The following is a 25,973-nucleotide window of genomic DNA, read 5'->3' on the forward strand; positions in this document are numbered from 1 at the left end:
GCTCTCAAGTAGGAAATCCTCATATGAATTTACATTCTGGCATCACTTAAGAGATAGATTTCTGAAAGACAACAAAATCTAATTCAGTTCATCACTGATTATTTAACGGAAAGAAAGAAGAGTGAGGAGATAAAAGAATTCAAAACAAGATAATCATCAATGGATAGTGACCACACAGGCCTTGACAGAGGAGGTTATGTGAAAGGCTAGCAAAGTGAAAAAGTTGTCTGATTATTATCTAGTGTTTCCTACTATAAAATGTGCATGGATACATGGGTTAAAGACAGAATCAAATTCAATTGTGATGTCACACATTGTCAATAGCCTGTTGACACCCACTGGCCAGGCTCAAACATTGAGAATGACCATATGGGTGAAGACACTGCAGCACTGTCACCATTGGATTATATTCCAACATGGGTCAGTATCTTCAGGAGAAAGCAGAAACTGAAAAAAAATGAAAAAAAAGTATAATTTTCTTTAAAATGCAAGTATTTTGGGTTTTTCCCTACTGACAAGGAGGAGTCCCTAAGACTAAAACTTGTTATTTACTACATTTTTAATGGTTAGTTGGATAGAGCTTTGTTTCAGTTAAGGAAGTCAATTTTCGATAAAGACACTGCTCCAAATGAAAACATGGTAGTCAGAAATATAACAAGCTCAAAAGTTTGTTGCAATACAATTTCTCCATTAATAATATTTCCCAGGATGTTCATTATTTTCATAATTATAGAAGGCAGTGATGCCTGATGAATCAGCACGGTTTTGTTTTACATATATACGTTCACATATAAGGCTGATTCTGAATATTTTTCAGGTTGGATTAAGTGAACTTTTAAAAAAAACACAAGCTTAATTTTGAAATCTGAATAGAGGTTTGCCCTTGTTTGTGACTGTGCTTTAAGTTGATGCTAAACTATAATTCAGCAGGTAGATTGAAAAAATAAATATTTTGCACTTATATCAGTACAGCTGGTGTCATCTAGTGATCTTTATCAAGTTTGATGTAATATGTACAATGAGTATTGATAGCGTTCAACAGGGCTCTTCATAATAATTGTTTGTGATTTCAATTCATTGACTTGCAAATCACGTTCAGTATAGAAAAGATCAGAAGGCCTCTGCCTGAGAAGAGCATGGAGAATAAAGTGCTAACAATCTAAGCTCTATCCCTTTTACTGTAACATTTTAATGGGCCATCCTTGCAGAACAGAACAAGAATAATCAATCTGGAAACTTAAAATTCCATTAAATATTGCAACATAAATGATTAAACTACATCAACAAATCATACAGGAAAATATGACAGTTCCTGAAAGTTATGTCAATACACCAGCAAATTAGTGTTAGTTAAATTTTACTGAACATTGACCTAATCATATTATTGGCAAAGGATTTACATCTTAATACTTTTCTCCCCATTGCCTAAATTCCTGTCTTCCTTTGTGTTACATTTTGTAGTGGACAGAAAATACCTATAAAAGCTTTAGTTTGCAACCTGTGAGATAATACAACTTAGCTAATACTTCCAGTGAGCTCATTCCAATTTTCTAGCCTCTCTAGGACTCCAGATTCATCTCCAACTCACAAGTCTGATGTACCTCCCATGAAACACCAGGAATAGAAAGTGACTGTGCAACACACTTTCAGCCCAAAATCCCTATTTCCTTCGAGAAAAGTGCCTCATTATGTCCTATGTAATGGTCAATTCTTCAAGCCCATCACCAGCAATTAGGGCCACCTTAAGAAGGACACTGAGTTAAAGGATATAATAACATGGAAAAATGGATCGTATTTCTTAGGTTTCACTTGACATAAACTTTCATTCTATGAGCAGTACAGATAAAGAGAAATCCAAATGGTTACTAATTTATTTGTGGGAAAGTCAAAGAAAAATAATGCAAATGTGTAAAGTCAGTGTTCTGTTATAACTGCTGCCACTGCACAAGCTAATGCGTAGCCTTTCAAAATGTGTCTTAATAAATATGTTTAACTTGTAAAACAAACTAACATATTAAAGATAAAAACCTATAAAATAAGCAGAGGAACGTCTCCAAGATTGGCTTACAAGAGGTTTATTGGTGTGAAAGTATCATCATACTTGTCAATCTAGAATGAGTAATCTTTGATTCAACTCAATGTTATGTTCCCAGTTCAATCTGTGCTTTCTTGGCAGTAGGATATAGTTGTTTATTTTTGCTGAATGAAGCTACTTGTGTGATCAAACAGCTTGTAATTCTTTTAAAATGTGAATATTTAAAATAACATGTGTAAACTGACTCAATAGTCTAGTTAGTTTCAGACTTTATTTTAATTAAAGGTGCATCAGGGGCCCACATGTTAAACACACTAGCTCCTATACCTGTACAATGTTTAGTAGCACACTTATAAACAGACCTAATTTAATTTGAAATAAATTCTCTTAGAAATTCTAGTGGGATTTTTCATTTCACCTTTTGTTTATTCCAGTGGCAGCAAACAATACTCGTGGATGCAATGTTTTGGTTACGAAAATAAAAGTAAATGCAGCTGAATGAGATGAAATTGTAGTATTTGGGCAATAGGTTACTGACTTGCCTGGCTGGCATGGTTTTCAAAGAAAGAATGTAAGCAGCAGAATGCAGCATGATCCTGAGCTTTGTAAAGCTTCAGTTTCTATATTTCTTGTGAGCTGAGTGGCTTTAAATTTGTAACTGTGTGAAGATATTCATTTACCAACATGCTCTACACCTAGTGCCCAAATGTTTCTTCTTTATTTTTAATATAACTCATATAAATAAATGTTGAACTAAAATAATTTTGGCAGATGTTTGAGATTCGTGATAACTATAGACAATGTCTTTCTATGCAATGGCAATTAAGTGCCATGGGTAGTGAGCGAACTGCATTAAATTCAAGCAAAAGCTTTCTGATTTTTGTCCTACGTTTTATTCTCAGTTGGTTGGTGGTGCTTGGACGAACACTCCCCTTGAATCTGTCCGTGGTAATTTGGCTGGTGGCTCCATGGCATCTGTTACTAATGTTGGTTCATTGTCCATTGGAATTTCCTGTTGACTGTCATCATCACTTTCTTCTTCCTCTTCCTCCTCATCTGATTAAGGTGATTTAAAAGGAAAAAATGATACAAATTCAGAATCACCTAAATTAATAATTTACTCTTCCTCCACAAAAACCATTCAAGGAATATTTACTTTATACAAAAGCTTTAGATTAAAAGCTGGGCATAACGATGAACATGGTTGAAATTATTAAAAACAAAATCCCTAGGAATTATACAGTGCTTTTAAAACTGAAAAATATCCTAAGCAAGAGACATAAGAAGTTTAAAGGTGACAAAGATGAAAGCTAAGCAGTGGGCTTTGGGGAGGAAAAGAGGTGAGATTGTTTATAAAACCAGGACATGGAGCCCAGTCGAGCTTTCCGAAGGCAAAGCTTTTAAAAGGTGAGAGAGAGAGAGACAGAAGTACAAGTAGCTGTAGAGATAGGGCATGATATACTAGGAGAGGCTACAGATATGGGAAGCAAGGTAAAAACAATGACTGCAGTGCTGGAACCCAGAGTTTAAATTAGAGTGGTGCTGGAAAAGCACATCAGTTCAGGCAGCATCGAGGAGCAGTAAAATCGTGCAGTGCCTGAAGGGTGGAGAGATAAATGAGAGGAGGGTGGGGCTGGGGAGAAAGTAGCATAGAGTACAATAGGTGAGTGGGGGAGGGGATGAAGGTGATAGGTCAGGAGGGTGGAGTGGATATGTGGAAAGGAAGATAGGCAGGTAAGACAAGTCATGGGGACAGTGCTGAGCTGGAAGTTTGGAGCTGGGGTGAGGTGGGGGAAGGGGAAATGAGGAAACTAGTGAAGTCCACATTGATGCCCTGGGGTTGAAGTGTTCTGAGGCGGAAGATGAGGCGTTCTTGCCCCAGGCGTCAGGTGGTGAGGGAGCAGCGGTGAAGGAGGCCCAGGACCTCCATGTCCTCGGCTGAGTGGGAGGGGGAGTTGAAATGTTGGGCCACAGGGCAGTGTGGTTGATTGGTGCGGGAGTCCCAGAGATGTTCCCTAAAGCGCTCTGCTAGGAGGCGTCCAGTTTCCCCAATGTAGAGGAGACCGCATCGGGAGCAACGGATACAATAAATGATATTGGTGGATGTGCAGGTAAAACTTTGATGGATGTGGAAGGCTCCTTTGGGACCTTGGATGGAGTTGAGGGAGGAGGTGTGGGCACAGGTTTTGCAATTCCTGCGGTGGCAGGGTAAGTTGCCAAGACAGAAGGGTGGGTTGTAGGGGATATGGGAAGCAGACTGATCACAAAGTGATTTAAATATAAGGATAAGAACTCTAAATTTGAACATTTGAGGACCAGAAATCTGGCAAAAACAGATTAGATGGCTGAGTGGCATCTACTGCATGGTAAGATATACAGATAATCTTGGTGCTTTGAGGCAGGAATCAGATTAAGGTTGAACAGCATACTGAGGTAGGGAATAGAATTAATAATTGAGGTACAAATCTTGGACAGGAGCTGAAGATAATGGGTTTGGTCTCCCCAATGTTCATCAGGAGAAAATTGTGGCTAATCTGGGGCTGAATGTTGGGCAAATAGAAAAGCAATGGAAAGATCAAAACAGGGGGTGAGAAGGTAGAGTTGATTTTTGATAGCACCACATAAAAGATGATTCCATGATAGGTGAAGAAGGGCAGGCCAAAGATCTTTTGATCTTCAAGAGAGCTGTCTAGGAGAAAAACCATTGTTGGAGATGCAATGGCGATGATCAAATAGATAACAGCAGATCCAAGTGAAATCAGTCCCACTGTGCCTGACAACACAAGGGACATTGAATGAGACTAGTGTGGTTGATTATAGTAAAGTCTACTGGCAGGATGATATCCACAGTCATGCAGTATGCCATTTGCAACTTTACTCATAGCTGCTTTGGTACTGGACAGGAGTGGAAAGCTGACTGCATGGCATTACAGGAAAAAAAACCCATCACAAATCTGGGAGGTGATGACATTTTGAGAGACTTCAGACAGTAAAGGATGATTGGCAATGAGGAGTGTGTGTTTAAAAAATAAACAGCTCAATGACAATGACACATAGACATAAATTACACCCTGTAAATAAATAGGCCATTCATCTCAACCAGTCTATTTTGATGCTTATTCTTTACATGATCAATAATTTAAACCCATCATAGAGAATCCCTACAATGTGGAAAAAAGGCCATTTGACCCAACAAGTCCACACCGACTCTCCAAAGAGAAACCCACCCAGATCCATTTCCCAACCCTATTACCCTACATTTACCCCTTACTAATACACCTAACCCTCACATCCCTGAAAACCATGGGTAATGTAGCATGGCCAGTTCACCTAACCTGCACATCTTTGGATTGTGGGAGGAAACTGTAGCACTTGGAGGCATCCCCAGTGGCTTAATGGAGAAGGCACTGCTCTCCAGTGCCAGCGACTGTGGGTTCAAGTCTCACTGGGGCTTGAATTGGGTTTGCAATGAGGGGGAAGCTGAAGTGCTGTCTGTAATTCATTATGGGTGGCATGGTGGCTCAGTGGTTAGCACTGCTGCCTCACAGCATCAGGGACTCGGGTTCGATTCCAGCCTTGGGCACCTGTCTGTGTGAAATTTGCACATTCTCCCAGCGTCTGCGTGGGTTTCCTCCCATAATCCGAATATGTGCAGGTTTGGTGCATTAGTTAGGGGTAAATGTAGGATAATTGGGGAGGGGAATGAGTCTGGGTGGGTTATTCTTTTGAGAGTTGGTGTGGACTTGTTGGGCCAAAAGGCCTATTTCCACACTGTAGGGATTCTATTCTACTCTAACCCATTGTTAACATTGGGATATATATAACCTGAGCAACTCCATACACATTCCAAACAACAAGATTAGTTAGATGTTGTGACCAATCTAATTTCATTCCTATCTTTGCATACCTCTGAATATTTACACATTTATCTTCCATATGGAATCACACATCAAAAAATTCAAAAAAAACTTACTTGCACAGAAATACTTTAAGGAGGTGAAAGGATGTTGCTAAGGAAAAATGACTGCACTTCGCAGCAATGAACAACCACAACATTCAGTACCAGGACATGAGGTACTCATCATTCTCAATTAAGTGGTTGTGTTTGTTGAATCAACATAAATACCCAAATCAGAGAAAGGATGAAAGGCAATGCCTCTCACTCTCCAAATTTGCATAAATGATCAACCTGTCCCAAAGTTTAGAAATCTTCCAATACTACAAACTCAGTTATAAAATAAACATAAATGTGGATTTGCTTTTTGTGTTCAAGTACATTGCCTACCTTTGTCAGGATCCAGAGGGTTTAAAGCCCGTCCTAGATCAGCAAACTACATTAAAAGAAGAAACGTGTCTTATTTTGCCTTTAACTCATTGCATTGCAAAAGTGGAAGAGAACTAGACCAGCAGCTCTAGCAGTTGAGTACTACATGACATACTTTTGTGTTTAATCATTTAATTTTACAATAAATACTTCTACCACATGTTTTGCAAAATCAAACCGTGAATTTAAAATACATTGTATTTTGCATGAACTTGTCATTCTTTAGGAGTATAGATTTAAAACAATGCATTTTACACTATTTTTATACAATACAGTTAACAATTATTTATCCATTGTATTTCAAAAAGTAAACAGTATTTCAACAATTGATGCAGCGATTAAAGATTTGGCAAATAATATCAGTGAGAGTTTAGCATGAAGATTAAAATTGCCACATTAGCATGTAACAAATTAAAACATATGCAATTATGAGAACAAAATGGAGACAGAAGATTACATACAACTTACCTCACCCATGACAGCAATGGGTGTTTCTCCCTTTGCCTGTGCCACACGATGCTCTATCAAATAGTACATGTATTCATCATATAGAAGGCGAATAAGATGAAAGGACCCAAAACTTGCTGCACTCCTTAAAGTTAAATCCCGAATCACCATTGAACTAAAGTAAATAGAACAGTTCTTTCTGAAGTGCTGTTAAATGTTTTATTAATAAGAGTTCCTCACTACAAATTTTCTAAAAGCATACGTCATTCTGGAAACCTATAAGCATCCAACATTAGCTTTTGGCTTGGAAAGAAGACAACATAAAGAAGAAGTGTTTTTACAGCTGGTTTCCACTTGCCACCTACTCCTTAATTATCTAATCTTAACGGGAAATGTATTAGATGGAGGGTATGATTGAATGATAAAAATGTTTGCAGCACAAAAGAAGACCATTAAGCCCACTGTGCCACTCTCTGCAAGAGCAATTTAATTAGTTTTTTACCCTGCAACCTTTCTCCACATGCTGCTATTTTTTTTCTTTGTTCAGGTGTTCATTTAATTGACTTTAAAATCTTCAATGAAATCTGCTTCCACCACCCTCTCTGGCAATCCAAATCCTAACCACTCACTGTATAAAAATGGTGTGTCTCATGTAATCATTCACCTTAAACTGGTGTCCTCTGGTTCTTAAATGCAGGTCTGCCAATGGTAAAAGTTTGTCCTTATCCACCATCATGATTCTAAACATGGTTATCAAATTACTTAGCAGAGCTGATGAATATCATCAAGACTTGAAACATAAGCTAATTGTCTCTCCACAGATGTTGCCTGATCCACTGTGATTTCTTACATTTTTTTTTGTTTTCAGTACAGATCCCAGGATCTGCAGTAATTTGTTCCTACTCAGTTGTATGATCAGCCATGATCATAACGAATGGTGCAGCAAACTTAAAGGGCCGAATGGCCTACTTCTGTTTCTATTTTCTATGTTTAAAGGGAAAGATTTCAAGAGTGGATTCGAGACTGTCTTAGTCTTGGATTTATTGGAGTTGACTTTGTAACCCAAGAAGGAGCCAAATTACCTATCTACTGTCAATATGAAAACGATCTTGAGAGAAATAATTAGTCATAGTTTTTTACCAGGAGACTTGTGGAAGTGTACATACTGGATACAGTTTAACACAGCATGTTTACTAAAGAAGTTGAATCTCTTGTCAAGAGAAAGAAGGAGACTTATGTGAGGATGAGACGTGGAGGCTCAGTTAGAGCACTTGAGAGTTGAAAGTTAGCCAGGAGAGGACATGAGAAGTCTTTGGCAGATAGGATCAAGGAGAACCCTAAAGCTTTCGATAGGTATGTCAGGAATAAAAGAATGATGGGAGTAAGATTAGGGCCAGTCAAGGACAGTAGTGAGACCTTGTGTGTGGAGTCTGAGGAGAGGCTTAAATGAATATTTTTCATCAGTATTCACACTGCAAAAAGACAATTTTGTTGAGGAGAATACTGAGATACAGGCTGTTAGACGAGACTCGGTTGAGATTCACAAGGAAGTGGTGTTAGCAATTCTGGAGTGTGTGAAAATGGATAAGTCCCTTGGCCTAGATGGGATTTATCCTAGAATTCTCTGGGAAGCTAGGGAGGAGAATGCAGAGCCTTCAGCTTTGATTTTTATGTCATCATTGTTGACAGGAATAGTGCAAAAAGACTGGAAGAAAGCAACTGTTGTCGCCTTGTTCAAGAAGGGAAGTTGGGACAATCTGTAATTATAGACCAGTGAGCCTTTCTTTTGTTGTGGGTAAAATGTTGGAAACAATTTTAATAGATAGGATTTATAATCATCTGGAAAGGAATAAGTTGATTAAGGATAGTCAACATGGTTTTGTGAAGGGTAGGTCATGCCTCACAAACCTTGTGAGCTCTTTGAGGTGACCAAACAGGTGGATGAGGGTAAAGTGGTTGATGTGGTGTATGTGGATTTCAGTAAAGCCTTTGATAAGGTTCCCAATGGTAGGCTATTGCAGAAAATATGGTGGTATGGGACTGAGCTTGAATTAACGGTTTGGATTAGAAACTGGTTAGCTGAAAGAAGACAGAGGGTGGTGGTTGATGGGAAATGTTCATCCTGGAGTTCAGTAATTAGTGGTGTACCATAAGGATCTGTTTTGGGGCCACTGCTGTTTGTCATTTTTATAACTGACTTACATGAAGGTGTAGAAGGATTGGTTAGTAAATTTGCAGATGACACAAAGGTCAATGGAGTTGTGATCACTGCTGAAGAACGTTGCAAGTTACAGAGGGACACAGGTAAGCTACAGAGCTCGGCTGAGAGGTGGACAAGTGTGAGGTGATTCACTTTGGAAGGAGTAACAGGAACGCAGAGTACTGGGCTAATGGTAGGATTCTTGGCAGTGTGGATGAGCACAGAGGTCTTGGTGTGCATGTACATAGATCCCTGAAAGTTGCTACCTAGCTTGGTAGAGTTGTTAAGATGACATATGGCATGTTAGCTTTTATTGGTAGAGGGATTGAGTTTCAGACCTATGAGATCATGTTGCAGCTGTACAAAATTCTGGTGCGGTCGCACTTGGAGTGTTGCGTAAGTCTGGTTGCTGCATTATAGAAAAGATGTGGAAGCATTGGAAAGGGTACAGAGGAGATTTACCAAGATATTGACTGGTATGGAGGGAAGGTCTTATAAGGAAAGGCTGAGGGATTTGAAGCTGTTTTCATTACAAAGAAAAAGGTTAAGAGGTGACTTAAGAAAGATATATAAGGTGAGCAGAGGATTAGATAGGATGGACAGTGAGAGCCTTTTCCTAGGATGGTGATGGCTAGCATGAGGGGACATAACTAAATTGAGGGGTGATAGATATCGGACAGATGTTAAAGATAATTTCTTTACTCAGAGTAGTAAGGGCATAGAATGCCCTGTCTACAACAGGAGTGGACTTGCCAACTTTAAGGGCATTTAAACGGTCATTAGACAAACATATGGATGATGATGGAATAGTGTAGGTTAGATGGGCTTCAAATTGGTTTCACAGCAACATCGAGGGCTGAAGGGCCTGTACTGCACTGTCATATTCTATGTTCTATGAAACAAGACACCAACAACTTCAATTTTACTTCCCCAAATCAAAGATATCCATTCCACAGTTATATAAGATAATTTTAATAATTATTGGTGCTGATAGCATATCCTATATTCAGATACAAGCTATGAATTTGCATTGATGAAGCATTTTCTGGGATTCAAGTCACAGGATCAACAATTAGTTATTGTCGAAAATGATAACTGAATTTGGGAGGTGGTGGGAGATCAGAGGAATCCAAGTCTCCCAATGCTACTTACATTAATAAAACTTTCAGAGTACTGATGTGCATTAAAATAACTTCGTTTAGATAATCAGATCCAAACCACTGCATCCAAACAATTAAAATTTTGAAACTTTGAGTGTTGAAAATTTCATCCAGCAATGAAAATAGGACTAACACTCAGACATACTCACTCCATTTTATACTGCATGAAGATTGTGGCTTAGTTTGAGATATTTACCAATATTATGACATTAAAATTTCTTAACTTCTCTCTGCAGGTGTGGAGGAAGCCCACTCCAGCACTACATGGAGGATGCCAGAGGAACAAGAATGTCACTTTGTCTAACCAGCATAGTTTGAAGTTACATGTTATTCTTGTTCAACTACAAGACAACTGACTACATTTTAAAAGTTACCCATTGTTTGCCAAGGTTTTTGGGCGATCCAAATGAAATTTTTTTTAAATGCAACTCTGTCTTCTCCTCCACATGACTGAGTTCAGAAATGACACCAGACATATTTGAGAAAGTAGATCTGCAGCTGAAGGACTATTTTATTCAAGGTGAGGTAACAAGTTTATTGAACTGTCCCTTCATAACAACCAAACAGCGTACAAAGAGAACAAATGTTGTTAACTGTACAAAGTTTTGACATTTACTCATTAGTATTACTTACATAAAAGCACAAGAAATAAAATGCGTTGTATAAAACTAGTAGTTTGGTTCAAATGAGTGAAATATATTGATATAATATTTAAATTCAAATACAGTCATTCCTCCATATCAGCGAGAGTTCTGTTCCTGAGAATCCCTGTGATTGATGAAATTAAATTAAAAATCATTGATACATGATTTTTGCCTGCAACGTCTTTTTTTTATTGGTAAATTATATTTTTGGTGTGGTTAGGCGAATTCATGATTTCGTGGATACAGACGATTTACTGCAACCACTGTAATTAAATTTCCTGTGCATCATGACACATTATCAAGTATATTTTCATTTAATAACCCACTTCTACCTACGCAGAACAATATTATAAGACTTACCTGTAGAAGGACCACTTGAGCAGGAACTGTTTGGCAGCTTTGGGGAAACTAGGACTGCCATGATATGGTTTGAGGACCTGGGTTACCACACTGTCTAACCAGGATGCCCATTGCTCTAAGGAGTTCTGTTGCTGTAAAGTCATCTTAAAATCCTGTTCCAGCCTTTGCACAACACCATCCTCACAACGACACACCCATGAAGCTTGTTCCTGAAAAAAACCATTAAATCACTATTACATGTACATCTGCTCAAGTACAAACCGATTTTCAAAAGACAAGCTATGTTACCAGGGATTTCTCTCATTGACATAAAGACATTAGCAAGAGGCTGATTTAGCTCTGCTGATTAGTTTCACACTGCATGAACTCATAACCAATACAGAATCAATTCTGACTGAACTGAGAAAGTGCAAGTGACAAATCATAAAAGCCAGTTTGGCTTGGTTGATAGCATCTTAGAGTTAGAGGTTTGTAGGTTCAAGCTCTGCTTCAGGACATCAGGTGAATTTGACAGTTATTTGGAGGTTTGGTGGACAGCAAAGAAGGTTACCTCTGATCAGATGGGGCAATGGGCTGAACAGTGGCAGATGGAGTTTAATTTAGATAAATATGAGATGCTTCATTGGGAAAGGCAAATCAGAGCAGGGCTTATACACTTAATGGTAAGGTCCTCGGCATGTTGCTGAACAAAGACTCCTTAGAGTGTAGGTTCATAGTTCTTTGAAAGTAGAGTCGCAGGTAGATAGGATAATGAAGGAGGCATTTAGTATGCTGTCCTTTATTGGTCAGAGTACTGAATGGAGGACTTGGGAGATCATGTTGTGGCTATACAGGACATTGATTTGGCCACTTTTGGAATATTGCATGCAATTCTGGTGTCCCTCCTATTGGAAGGATGTTGTGAAACTTGACAGGGCTCAGAAAAGATTTACAAATATGTTGTTAGTTTTGGGAGCTTTTGAGCTATAGGGAGAGGCTGAGTAGGCTGGGGCTGTCTTCCCTGGAACGGAGACTGAGAAGTGACCTTATAGAGGTTTATAAAATCATGAGGGGCATGGATAGGGTAAATAGACAAGGTCTTTTCTCTGGAGTGGGAAAGTCCCGAACTAGAGGGCATAGGTTTAGGGTGAGAGAAGAAAAACTTAAAAGGGACTTAAGGGGAAACTTTTTCATGCAGAGGGTGGTGCATGTATGGAATGAGCTGCCAGAAGAAGTGGAGGAGGATGGTACAATACAATATTTAAAAGTCATCTGGATGGTCATGTGAATAGAAACAGTTTAGAGAGATATGGACCAGATTAGGTTAGGATATCTGATCGGTATGGACGAATTGGACCAAAGGGTCTGTTTCAGTGCTGTACATCTGTACTCTAAATACAGTACTGAGAAAATGCTGCATTGGTTAGATAAAAAATGGCAACTAGAATCTATTTGTTTGCTCTTGTGGTCAAGATGGATATTAAAGATTCCATGATAATGGCACAGAGTACAGAGTTTCCTATTACTCTGGCTAGCATTTGTACCACAGTGCAGACCACAAAAAAGACACTGCTGATCTCACTGCTATGTGTGTCATGTGAATCCTGTTGTGTCCACATAACAACAGTAATTGCATTGGAAAGTAATTTTTTTTAAACTTGAAGCATTTTAAGTTCTGTATTATTGCATGTCTTCCTGTAACTAAGTTGATTAACACTTTCTAGCTACTATATTGATATGGTACTTGCTTTAATATAATATAAACAGCAAATGGCACATGTATAGGACTATTACCATTTGATTAAGAAGGAGAAAATACAGTACAAAAGGAAGCTTTCAGGGAACATAAAGACTGATACTAAGAGTTTCTATAGGTATGTGAAGAGAAAGAGATTAGTGAAGACAAATGTATGTCCCCTACAGATAGAAATGTGCAAATGTAGAATAGGGGACAAAGAAATGGCTGAGCAAGTGAATATATACTTTGGTCTGTCTTCACAAGAGAGGACACGAATCAGATACCAAACATGTTGGAGAATGCAAGATTTAATGCGAGGGAAGAACTGAGGGAGATCAATATTAGTAGAAAAATGGTGCCGCAAAAATTGAGGGGATTGAAGGCAGATAAATCTCAAGGACCTGACAGTCTACATCCCAGAGTACTTAAGGAAGTGGCTCTAGAAACAGCAGTTGTATTGGTCATCTTCCAGGATTCTCTAGCCTCTGGTACAATCCCTGCAGGTTGGAGGGTAGCTAATGTCACTCATATACTCAAAAAAAGTAGAGAGAAACCAGGGAATTATTGACCAGTCACCTAGCATCAGTAGTGGGGAAAATTCTCGAATCCATTATTAAGGACATTACAGCAGAGCATTTAGAAAGCAGTGGCAGGGTCAGACAGAGGGAGCATGGATTTATGAAGGAGAAATCATGCTTCACAAATGTATGGGAATTCTATGAAGATGTAACCAGTAGTTGACAAGGGGAGCCAGTTGATATGGTGCATTTGGACTTTCAGAAAACATTTGATAAAGTCCTGCATACAATTATTGTGCAAGATTAAAGTGCATGGAATTGGGGGTAGTGTATTAAGATGGATTAAAAAAAACTGGTTGGTAGAGAGGAAACAAAGAGTAGGAATTAATGGGTCCTTTTCAAATTGGCAGGCAGTGACTAGTAGGGTGCCACAGGGAACGGTGCTGGGACCTCAGCTATCCACAATGTTATTAATGATTTAGATAATGGAACAAAATGTGACATCTCAAAGTTTGCAGATGATACCAAGTTAGGTGGGAGGGTGAACTGTGACTAGGATGCAGAAATCTTTCAGCATGATCTGGACAGGCTAGGTGAATGGGCAAATCAATGGCAGATGCAGTATAACTGGGATAAATGTGAGGTTATTCACTTTGGAAGCAAAAACAAGAAGGCAGATTACTACCTGAATGGCTGTAGATTGGGAGAGGGGAGAGTGCAGCGGGACCTGGGTGTCCTTATGCACCAGTCACTGAAGGTACAGCAAGCGGTAAAGGCGGCAAATGGTATGTTGGCCTTCATTGCGGGACGTTTCAAATACAGGAAAGGGGATGTGTCATTGCAGCTTTACAGGGCCTTGGTGAGGCCACACCTGGTATAGTGTGTGCGGCTTTGGTCTCCTTTTCTGAGGAAGGATGCTCCTGCTCTCAAGGGAGTACAATGAGGGGTTTCCCAGACTGGTTTCAGGGATAGAGGGACTGACTCATGTGGAGAATTGACTATGTTAGGATTATTTTCACTGGAGTTCAGATGAGTGAGGGGATCTCACACAGACTTACAAAATTCTAAAGGACTAGACAGGATGGATGCAGGGAGGATGTTCCTGATGGTGGGTGCATCCAGAACCAGGGGTCACAATCTGAGAATCTGGGGCAGACCATTTAGGATGGAGATGAGGAGACATTTCTTCACCCAAAGAGTGGGGAGCCTGTGGAATTCATTAGCACAGGAAGCAGTTGATGCCAAAACATTCAATGTATTCAAGAGACTGCTAGATATAGCACTTGGGGTGAATGGAATAAAGGTTAAAGAGACAAAGCAGGACTGGGCTATTGAGTTGGATAATCAGCCATGACGGTGATGAACAGCGGAGCAGGCTCATGCTCCTATCTTCTATGTTTCTATATTCTTCCTTTCACTCTTGGATTCAGAGATAACATCTTATGTGTGGTGTCCTCCACCTCCTCAACTATTATTTTCTTGCTCTTTTCAAGTATTAGGAGAGGTCTGAATCATTCTACATCTGAGGATATGGGACAGTTGGTGTTCTTAATGTGACTGGGTAAAAACAATGACTGCAGATGCTGGAAACCAGATTCTGGATCAGTGGTGCTGGAGGAGCACAGCAGTTCAGGCAGCATCCAACGAGCAGCGAAATCGACGTTTCAGGCAAAAGCCCTTCATCCTGATGAAGGGCTTTTGCCCGAAACGTCGATTTCGCTGCTCGTAGGATGCTGCCTGAACTGCTGAGCTCTTCCAGCACCACTGATCCAGATTCTTAATGTGACTGACCATTAGATATTAGGGTCAAGGCGGAATCTAGCATTGACTGACAACGCCATTTCCAGGAGTGGATCAAAGGATAACCATTAAATGAGGCAATATCTGGTTCATCCTTTTTTTCTCCCTAAATCAGGGCACTAAGTCTATACAATGGACAGATCTTCCAGTCAGTGGAGAAGCAATGACGTCCTCCACTACACTTAAAGAAGGTTGCCAACAAAGATACAGCAATCTCTGTGGTGCAGACTTTAATGATGGTAGTTTCTTTCTGGTGCTGAGTTAATCGGCATACAGCAGCAGTAAGGTAAGCAGCAAGTCACATTAAAATATTCCCATACACAAAAACAGGAAAGTTAAAAGTTCGCTACTTTTAATTTACTCTATTTAACAAAATAAATGATTTGAGACATACACATTGGATTAAAATAGAAGATAAAATATCATTAACTTCAATAATTTCAGAAGATATGTATAATTTATTATAAAAGAGAAATTTCCAATTGGAGACCTCCTGTACTCAATTTCTAAAGAATCATGCTTTCAGTCACAGCAATCACCAGCTTCTGCATTTAAACATGTAATTGTCAGTTTCAAATACTTATCCTTCAACTGGTCTAATATTTTGGCCAATTACAAGGTTGTGCCTCATGATCTGATTTGAAACTTTAAATGTTCCTGCTCCTTTTTCAACTTTAAAATCTGTATTTTGGTTGCAGAAGTCACATTGTCAGTTTCAAATGAGTAATGACAGCAACCACAGACAGTTCTGTCCTCATTACCAACATAAAATCCAGACCAGTGCTTCCTTAACACTACTTGGTTGAGATCAGCTAATTCAAATGGCTATGATTGGACCTGGAGCTTTTTTCTGGTGCAGTGCTAATTACCTGAACATTTGCAAAATCTACTCGGTTTAAATCACTCAGCATCTGGTTAATCTGTGCAGTATTCTGCAGCACAGCACGGGCTGCCTGAGCAAGATGATTTAAGGATGTGTAACGTCTCAGAGTCTGTGCAAAGGCACTTGCAGCTGCCACCTACAGGAGTTAGAAATGAACAGCAATGAATATTTAAGGTCCAAATACAATTTAAAATTTATTAATAATGGGCCAGTGGTGAGTGAATAAAACAGTCAAGGATTAATCTATTTTCTGATATAGAGTTTTAAAACATAAGTTACAGGATTACATTAAAGAATAAAATTAATCAAAGTGCTACAATTTTAACAGGAACACTGAATAAATCTTTCCCCTGCATATCCTGAAATAATGTGCATTAGAGGATACGTTATGCTCAAAGGACATCTGAAAATTAGCATATCAAATTTAACAAACAAAACGGCCTCCAGGCTGAACAAACAGCATGCAATTTGAGGCGATGGAATGAATACATGCTTATACCCTTAAGTATAACATATAAAAGTGTTAAAACTGTATTTGTAATTAAAAAAATTAAACAAATGATAAGCACAGCATTCAATTGGAAGGGCTTTTGTGGTGAAGTGGTAAAGTCCTTACTTCTAGAACTGCAAATCCAGGTTCATGTTTCACCTGTCCCATAGATGTACAAAAACATGTTTGAAGAGATTGGTTAAAAATTAGAATCTCTTAGAATCTTCTGACACTGTGGTAGTGTCTCTATCTTTAAACCTTTGGGTTAGAAGGTCCAGGTTCACATCCCAACTGTTCCAAAAGTCTGTTATAACATGTTCAAATAAACTGATTAAAGATACTTATCCTTCAACTGGTCTAAGTTTTTGGCCAATTACAAGGTTGTGTCTCATGGTCTGATTTGAAACTTTAAGTGTTCCTGCTCCTTTTTCAACTTTAAAATCTGTATTTTGGTTGCAGAAGTCACATGAAGAAAATCTACGGGTAATTGAATCCCCCACCCCACCGAAGAACTGATGCCTCATTGTTCTTTGATGACCTGTTACCTAACCTATGTAATGAAGTACGATGATGCATCATTCATTTGATGAGGAATATCAAAGAAACAAATTGATCACATTCCTGATTTTAAAAATAAATTAGTACTTGGATTTACCAAACATGACTGATATATTAGATACACAGAAAGAAAACCACAAATGAAGTTATTAGGTTATTTAACCCTTTACAATTCACATTGTCAGGTATAATTTGAGGTCATTGTTCTCCTGCATTTGGTAAGGCTTTCCTTAATATAAACTCTCCTTTGATCTGGCTACCTTACATAACATCTGTTTCCAGGGTCTCAATCAAAGACAAGACTAGGTCTGATCACTCCATTAGACTGCTGTACTGGACACCTAATTTGACACAAACTGAGTTTATAATCCTTACATACATACCATCTCAATAACTATTTCAACACTTGAAAAATCATCAATGTGCATTCTGCCTCATATTTTCCAAAGATCATTTTGCCAAGCTGCCTATTCTTTGTACATTTCAGCACATCAAAAGCACAGCTGTCCTTGTTGTCTCACTTGCTGATCATCCCTATCCTTTAGCAGTTCATTGGATTTTCATGAAGATCTGCAGCTTGGGTTATAGATAAGGTGGTTGGTTAGCTCACTGAGCTGCTGTGTTATCATGCAGATATTTCGATATGCTGGGTAACATCATCCGTGCAACTTCCGTGAAGCACTGTTGTTCTGTCCCGTTTGGTTTTTATGTGGTACGGTCTGTGGGGGTGATTGTCATTTCTGGGTCTTCTCTGCAGTGGTTTGTTCACTATGTCTTTGTGTTTGTTGATGGCCTTTTTAGTTGAAAACTAGGATACCAGGAACCCTCCAACATGTCTCTGGTTAGCTTGTTCTAGAAAGGCTGCTTTGTCATAGTTGAATTGATGGCCCTCTTGTGGGTCTGTGTATATGGAGATGAGGACAGTGATGCATGTCATTTAGTTGCCAGTTGGTGTTCATGAAGTCGGGTGGCTTCCTGTTTGTCTCATGTAGTGTTTGTTTGCAGTTATTGCAAGTGATTTTGTATAATAAAGTGTACAGGAAATTCAGCCACATAGTCCAGATTCTCAACTACAATAGCAATCACCTCTACCTCCACAAACCGAGCTGTGTAAGGGCACTATTCAAAACAACTGTGACACACTGCAACACACCAGAACTGTGCAAGGAAGAGGAAGAACTCTTGCACAAAGTCTTTGCTAACAACAGTTACCCCATCATTTTCATCCACTGATGCCTGTCCAACAGACAACCTAACCTGTGAAGAACATTTTAGAATTAACTATTTGGCTGTTATGACCACTAGGTATTATGGTAGCATGCCAACCAACAGCTACATTATGCCAACTACTTGCCAGGACAAAGGACCCATAGCCACAGCATGTAGGACCAACGTGGTATACAAATTCCCTTGCAATAACTACAACAAGCACTACATTGGACAAACAGGAAGAAAACTAGCCATCCAACTTCACGAACACCGAATGGCAACTAAACAACATGATCCACTCTCCCTCATCTCCATACACACAAACCCCCAAGTGGGCCATCAATTTGACTATGGCAAAGTAACTATTCTAGGACAAGCTAACCAGAGACAAACCGCTGCACAGAAGACCCAGAACTGACACTCACTCCCACAGACTGGGCCACAATAAAAACAAGTGGGACAGAACAACAGTGCTTCACAGAAGTCACACTGATGATGTTACCTAGCATGGTAACGAAACATTGGCATGATAACCCAGCAGCTCGGTGAGCTAACCAACTACTTCATTGGATTCTTGGTTTTTAATTTGAAATTTCATTCTTGCGCTTAAACTTCAAGGCTTTGCCCCTTTCCACCTCTGTAGCTCTTCCAGTCTGACCGCTCTGGCAAAACTCTTCATTTCTCAGACTTTTAGTTTATTATTAATTCCACTTTCTATTTGGAAAACATGTCTACACCTACAGCTGTTTGGGCTCTTTGGAATACCTTCCTGTAAACGCTAATAAATATCCCGTCACCAAGTCATCCTTTATTTACATGTGGAGAGTCCTTAACACTGAACCAGTTTCCTCAGAGCCAGGTCTTAAAAGTGAACGGGTTGTCTGACAGTCCCATTCTTATCTGTCAGCCAGGGCTCCCTGACTGGACCATAATAACCATCCCAATCAGGGAACTCATATTCTGTAAGGTCCAGCTGGTTGACCTCATTACAATCACTATACCTCTGGTCCTCGGAGTCAGAGGACACAGGTCAGTTTTTCTTTGTAGCTCCTCCTGGGGCACTGTAGCACCAGGTCAGGTTTGTCCAACTCTGCCTCTGACATGGGCAGTGCGTAATACACAGTAGCTCACCTCTTGTGCCCAGAGCATCTTGGAAGAAATTCATTCTACTCTTCAGGTGGCAAAACTATTGAGGCTGTGACATCCGCCGCGTCCATCGCAGATTTTGAGGTATCTTCAACATTTGATGGATAGGGAGAATTCACAGGTCCTGGAACAGTTGAAAAGTATGTCGAGGTGTCGGGCACGTCTTGCTCCCATTTGCAAGTTTGCAACTTTCATATGGTCCATGTGCCTGTTCAGCACTTGAACTTTATACATTACTGCACCTGACCTCGTGTCGACCATGCCTCTTACCCATCTAGGGCCGTTCCTATGATTTCTACACAAAACTTTACCCCCTGAAATAAATTACCTTTCTCGCTTAGCGGAGTCTTGTGTCCAGCACTGGCGTTCCTGATGCCATTTCACCCACACCTTCAAGTTTAGGAAGTTAGATTTAACCCAGAGCGGAGTCTTCTCGCCATGAGCAGTTCTACTGGAGCTATCCCTGCAGTTGCATGAGGGATGGTCCGATAACCAAATAGGAACCAGGACAGTTTAGTATCTAGTGAAGCTATAGGCTGCTTCTTTAAGCCTGCCTTCAAAGTTTGGGCTTCCCTTTCTGCCAAACATTGGATGATGTCCTTTATGTCGAATACCTTATGTTGAATATTCAAATTCCCTGCTGGTAAATGATGCCCAATTATCTCTGACCAACACTTCCAGGAGTCTGTGTATTGGAAAAGATGCACACAATTTCTCTTGCGTTGACCTCATGTTTGACAAATGCACTCTTAGGTACATGCAACCAACTTTGAACGTGCGTCTGCAATGACTATGAATGTTGAGCCCAGGAAAGGACCTGCACAGTCGAAATGTCGCGAGTCCAGAGTTTACTGGGACATTCCCACACTACTGATGATAATTTCTGTCTTTCTTGGCACTCTAGGCACTACCCCAACACAGCTATGTCTGCATCTAATTCTGGCCACCAGACATAACTTCTTGCCAACAACTTCATTTTGGAAAGCCCTGCTGGATTCAACCAGGATCTGGCAGCGACCTTTGCTCAGGACAATCACTCTTGGTCCCCATAACAATATGTCATCCTCTACTGTGATCAGGGCCCTCGGGATCCAAAATGGTTTTAATTCTGGTCAGCCCTTTGGACTCACCTATACCCCCAGCTGTTTTAGTTTTGCCAGGACTGGCTCTTGCTGCGTCCAAAGTCTGATATTGTCAGCTGTGACTGGAAGTGTGTCCACAAAATTTAGAAGCATTATGGACTCTTCCAGTGGCAGTACCACTGGTGGTGTATTTGCCAGTGGAAGGTAGTTCAATGCATCCACGGTGTTACTTGTCCTCTGGGACGGTTTTTGAACATGTAGTTATACACAGTTAGAATTAGAGCCCATCGTTGAATTCAGCCCGAAGCTACGGGTGGCACTGCCTTCTACTCTTTAAGGAGACCTAGCAGGGGTTTGTGGTCTGTTATTATTACAAATTTATGTCTGTAAAGGTATTGGTGAAACTTCCTGGCTCTAAATATGACTACCAAACCTTTCTCTATTTGGGTGTATTTATGTTCTGCATCAGCCAAAGTAGTACATGCATATCTGGTGGGCGTTTCTTTCCATGAGCTAATACTATCGCAATGCTACATGGGGAGGATATGTCAATATCAGATCTCGCTTGGGATTACCTGAGAGGATGATAGCTGCTTTATCACTTCCCTGAAAGTTATGCCTTGGCTAAGTGACCAGTTCCAAGACTGACCCTTTTTTAGGAGTTGACGCTCAGCTTCCAGAATGTAGGCCAGGTTATATATGAACTTTTCATCATAATTCATCAAGAGAAGTTCCTAAGCTCTGGTACAGACGTGGAAGTCAGGGCACCATTGATCACCCTCATTTTATCTTCTTGTTGACTCTGTAGCCCAAGTAGGTCATTTAGGGTGTCTGGAACTCACATTTTTCCCTTCTAAGGTATATGCCCGCCTAGGACAAAAGTCTAAGGACTATATCTAAGTTCTCTCAGAGGACTGTGGGGTAGACCTTGTAAAATAATCTCCATTGTGCACTGAAACGTTGCACAGCTGACAATATCCCAAATTTAAAAATCACACAACACCAGATGATAATCCAACAGGTTTATTTGTAAGTACTAACTTTTGGAGCACTGTTCCTTCATCAGCTAGCTGTGGAGCAGGATCATAAGACTCACAGTTTATAACACAGGGTCATGCAACTGAAACAATATATTGAACAAATTTAGATTGCTGTTAAGTCTTCATCTTTTAGAATGGTTTGCAGGTTTTGGTTCATTAATATGTAAATCCCAGATTTCTTTTAAGTCACATTCTCGAGGTAACTTAAGGTTCTATAAAAAATTGTGACATCTCAGCTTAGACAATGTATTAAAGGTGTGAGGTTAGACTGTCTGTATCCCAATCTTGAGTCAGACTGGTTGTATTTCCAAAGTTAGAATTGATAAAATGTTACATGGATGTACTCCTGCATTGACTGCCTGCAGATTCTGTGCTTTTTGAGGAAAATAGAATGTCCCTGCAAATACAATTCTGCAAATGCAAATTGACCCACCAACTTGTGTGTGTGTGCGTGCATGTGAGGGAGAGAAAGAATGTGAGTGAGTGCGTGTGAGAGAGTTTGTATTTGTGTGTGAATGTGATGGAATTTAAGCATGTGAGAGGGTGTGTGTGTGAGGGGTGTTTGTGTGTGTGGCTGAGTCTGCATGAGTGCATGAGTATGTAAGATTTTGTGTGTGTGTGTGTGTGTGTGTGTGTGTGTGTGTGTGTGTGTGTGTATATATACGTGTGAGCGAGAGTGCGTGGAGAGAGAGAGAAAGAGAAAATAACGTCGTGGGGTCACCTGTAGAGTGACATGAGCCCAAGATCCCAGTTGACGCCATCGTCCTGAGTTGGTCCTGACCAAACTTGGCTATCAGCCTCTGCTCAACCACTCTGTGCTGTTGTGTATCCTGAAGTCTACCTTGGAGGATGGTCACCCGAAGATCCGAGGTTGAATTTTCCTGACCGTTAAATTGTTCCCCAACTGGGAGGGAGCATGCCTGTCTGGTGATTGTTGTGCGGTGTTCATTCATCTGTTGTCGTAGTATTTGCTTGGTCTCGCCAATGTACCATGACTTGGGGCATCCTTGCCTGCAGCTTATGAGATAGACAATGTTGGCTGAGTCACAAGAGTACCTACGGTGTACATGGTGGATGGTGGTGCCACGTAATGGTGGTATCCATGTCAACACTCTGACCCATATTGCAGTGGTTGCCATGACATTGTTGTATGGTGTTACGGTCAATGTTGTCCTGAAGGTTGGGAAGTTTGCTGCGAACAATGGTGTGTTTACGGTATAGCAGTTCTTTAGATGCAAGAAGTGGAGGCGTAGGGAAACTCTCGGCGACACTGCAATCTTTTGCTATTAATCCTGTGTCTTATGATCTTGCTCCACAGGTACATGACGAAGGAGCAGCGTTCCGAAAGCTAGTACTTCCAAATAAACCTGTTGGACTATAAGCTGGTGTTGTGTAATTTTAACTTTGTCCACCCCAGTCCAACATCGGCACCTCCACATCGTCAATATCCCAAATGGCAGTCTTGTATATTGGTACAAATCCTTATGGGTACTAATTGTAGCATACTTCTGGGAATCCGAATCTAACTGCAATTGCAAATACACGGGGCTCATGTCCAGCTTCGCGAAGGCATATAAATCCTCTACGCAAGGGATTGGGTACTTCTCAAGCTGTAAAAAGTGATTTACCATTTGTTTCAAATTTTCATAAAGGTGAACCGACCCTTTGGGCTACACGATTGATACAGTTGGTGCTGCCCATTCTGCAAACTGGACTGGTTTGATGATTCCTTTGCTTTTCAGCCTCCTGACTTCTGCCTCTACTTTTGCTCATATGGCAAATGGCACTGGACAGGTCTTAGAGAATCATGGAATGCTTCCTGGTCAACATGCAAATGGCCTTGCCTCCTTTGATAATCTCCAAACCTTCCTGAAAAACATCTAGGTATTTAAGTAGGACTTCATTCAGGCAACCATTTTCTGATTAAAAAATGTTGAACCAATCTAAATGAATCCTTCTCAACCAATTTCGCCCTATCAATCTTGGGCCTGAGCCTTTTATTACAATCAGTAGTAATTGAACCAGCTGCTTCTCATAAGAGATCCAAGTTATACCCTTAATCTGTAAAGGTTCCCTGATATAGGTTCTCAGCCTAGTCAAGGTCTTGTGCAAATTTAAAGGGCTGGCATCCAGATTGAATTTTATTCAAGACTGGTTCTACAATCACCAAACTGGCTGGGCTGGTATCGTCCTCCATTAGAACCAGGTGACCATTTAACCAGCTGTTTATTTTGAATGACTCTGATTTGTATGTTGCTAAGCAACTTAACTGTTCCAAACGAGATGCAAGTGGACTTCTCAGGGTTTTCACTCTCTTGGATATAGGCTTATGAGTTCTCTTACTCAATTTAAGTCTAGTGTGACTCTTTTGCTGTCTTGCATCAGCATACCTGCAGCAACTATAATGGCTTGTTGGCCCAGATCCTGAAGAAAATTTTAACCGTTTGGCCGAAGCTTGGCTTTGTTTTGGTGATTTGCTGTGGGCTGACCTAAAGATCCTCTGTTAAGAATATGGCCTGAATGAGGCTACACAATTCCCTTCTCTCAAGTGGTGTTTCCAAAGCTCAGTCGGACTGGTGAGGGTGTCCATTTCCATTGGAATATCCTGAAACTCCTATGTTCCACTCGCTGCATTTTCCAGTGTTAAAGCTAATTGTAATGCCTGTTTGAAGTCCAGTTGGGCTTCAGCTAATAGATGCTTTTACATGGTTGCATCATTAATCTCACTGAAATAACTCCATACAGGCCAGTCACCAAGTCACCCTTTATTTACACACGGAGCCTTGACACTGATCTAGCTCCCTCAGAGCCAGCTCTCAAGATGAACAGGATGTTTGACATTAGTGTTCTTTTTTTTAAAAGGAGTCAGCTCCCAGAGTGAGCAGAACCTCTGATACTGTTTATACACTTTTTTCTTTTTTTTTCCCAGCACCCATGTTGTGTGCGCAAGTGACATTTCAGTTCTTATCTGTCAGCCAGAATCACTGATTGGACCAGATTAACAACCCCAATTAGTGAACTCCTATTCAATGAGGTCTACCTAACTGACATTATTACAATCACTATAACGATCACCTATCTTTTCAGACCCTCCTTAAAACATATCTTTTTGACAAAGCTTCTCATTGCTCCTACTATCTGCTTTTAAGGCTTTTTTTTGTCTGATTACGCTTCTGTGAAGTGCCCTCGGATGTTTTTCCAGCTTAAGGATACTGTATAAGTACATACTATTGGTGTAGATTTGAATATTCATGCTCTTAGGCACAGTAAAATTTGCCCAGTGTCAGCCATTTCTTTTCGTGACATTTCAAGCTGTGTTTCTGATTTCAAGTTTGCTAGTTAGGTACAAATGATATGACTCCATTTTTCTTGACACTACTGATTGTGATTGATATCAAAGTCATACACTTTTTATTAGTAAAAACTGAAAAAAAAGAGAATATGATCATGATAATATTAGCCTCTCCTAAACCTACAATGGATTGCCCTTTGCATCAGATTACATTTAGAGAACGGAGAAACTCATCTTACCTTCACACGAACCATTTCTTCAGGAACATTCATCATTGCATTGGTTAACCAGCTTTCCAAACTTTTTGCAAAATTTCGAATTGCTTGAGTCAAGGCACCTGGAAACCAAGCAGTTGCATTTAATACCTATAAATAACGATTCACAGAGCACAAGAATACCAAATATATATCCATAAAATTGTTCTAGCTATAATTGTAGCATTATTTAACTTTACTGGAAATACTCACTCGGGATAGGTCGTAAGACATCTGGGATAAGGATCTCCACCAGACCTTGGTAAAGCATGTTATCACAGTATTTTGTCCACTTCAGAGACGGCTCATACTTACAGAGAACAACCAGGCATGACTTAGGGAGGCGCTTCTCAGATTCATCGTGACTATGAAAAGGAAACATTGAGTTGAAAACAATTTGGGTCATTGTCAATGTCCGTATCATTTTTTAGTTTCTCTTTTGAATGCTAAAGAGGATCCTGACAAAACATTTGACAGTTTTGAAATATCTAGGATGCCATTCTGTCGGAATTAGATCTCTGGTTTAGTTTAATAATCCAATGCAATACCCATACCCCACCTCATCTATAGCTTACCTCAATTTTTTTCCCACCCTGACTTTTAGAATTCTTTTCTCCTGCAAGGCACTCTGTCAATCACTTACACTGACAATCCTGAGCCATCACTTGACTGGGAAGTGTTGTATCGCCAAAACGTCTTCCACAAAGTTTCAACCAGAGTAAACTGTAGGTTCACCATAACATCCAGGATAGCCTGCAGAAAGAATATGAAGAAGTCTGAAGAGTTTATTACTATTTTAGTAGTAATTTGTCTG

At 40.0% G+C, this 25,973-nt stretch overlaps 1 protein-coding gene across 4 annotated transcripts in view; it reads right to left on the reverse strand.

The window, feature by feature from the left end:
• Positions 1-426: 426 nt before the first annotated feature.
• Positions 427-25,973, reverse strand: part of rfx1a (regulatory factor X, 1a (influences HLA class II expression)) — a 150,911-nt gene continuing 125,364 nt past the window's right edge. For 3 of the 4 annotated variants that reach the window (XM_060855318.1, XM_060855317.1, XM_060855315.1), the window contains exons 11-18: positions 25,803-25,912; positions 25,373-25,524; positions 25,145-25,242; positions 16,075-16,224; positions 11,171-11,379; positions 6,828-6,981; positions 6,321-6,366; positions 2,793-3,091 (exon numbers count right to left, since the gene is read on the reverse strand). In XM_060855318.1, coding sequence (XP_060711301.1) covers positions 2,934-3,091; positions 6,321-6,366; positions 6,828-6,981; positions 11,171-11,379; positions 16,075-16,224; positions 25,145-25,242; positions 25,373-25,524; positions 25,803-25,912 — 1,077 coding nt within the window. In that variant the 3' untranslated portion in view covers positions 2,793-2,933. Of the gene's footprint in view, positions 448-2,792; positions 3,092-6,320; positions 6,367-6,827; positions 6,982-11,170; positions 11,380-16,074; positions 16,225-25,144; positions 25,243-25,372; positions 25,525-25,802; positions 25,913-25,973 lie in introns of those variants that run through there. The other variant, XM_060855316.1, reaches the window with a different exon arrangement.

The sequence above is a fragment of the Hemiscyllium ocellatum genome, chromosome 45, assembly GCF_020745735.1.
Source record: "Hemiscyllium ocellatum isolate sHemOce1 chromosome 45, sHemOce1.pat.X.cur, whole genome shotgun sequence".
NCBI lineage: Eukaryota > Metazoa > Chordata > Chondrichthyes > Orectolobiformes > Hemiscylliidae > Hemiscyllium > Hemiscyllium ocellatum.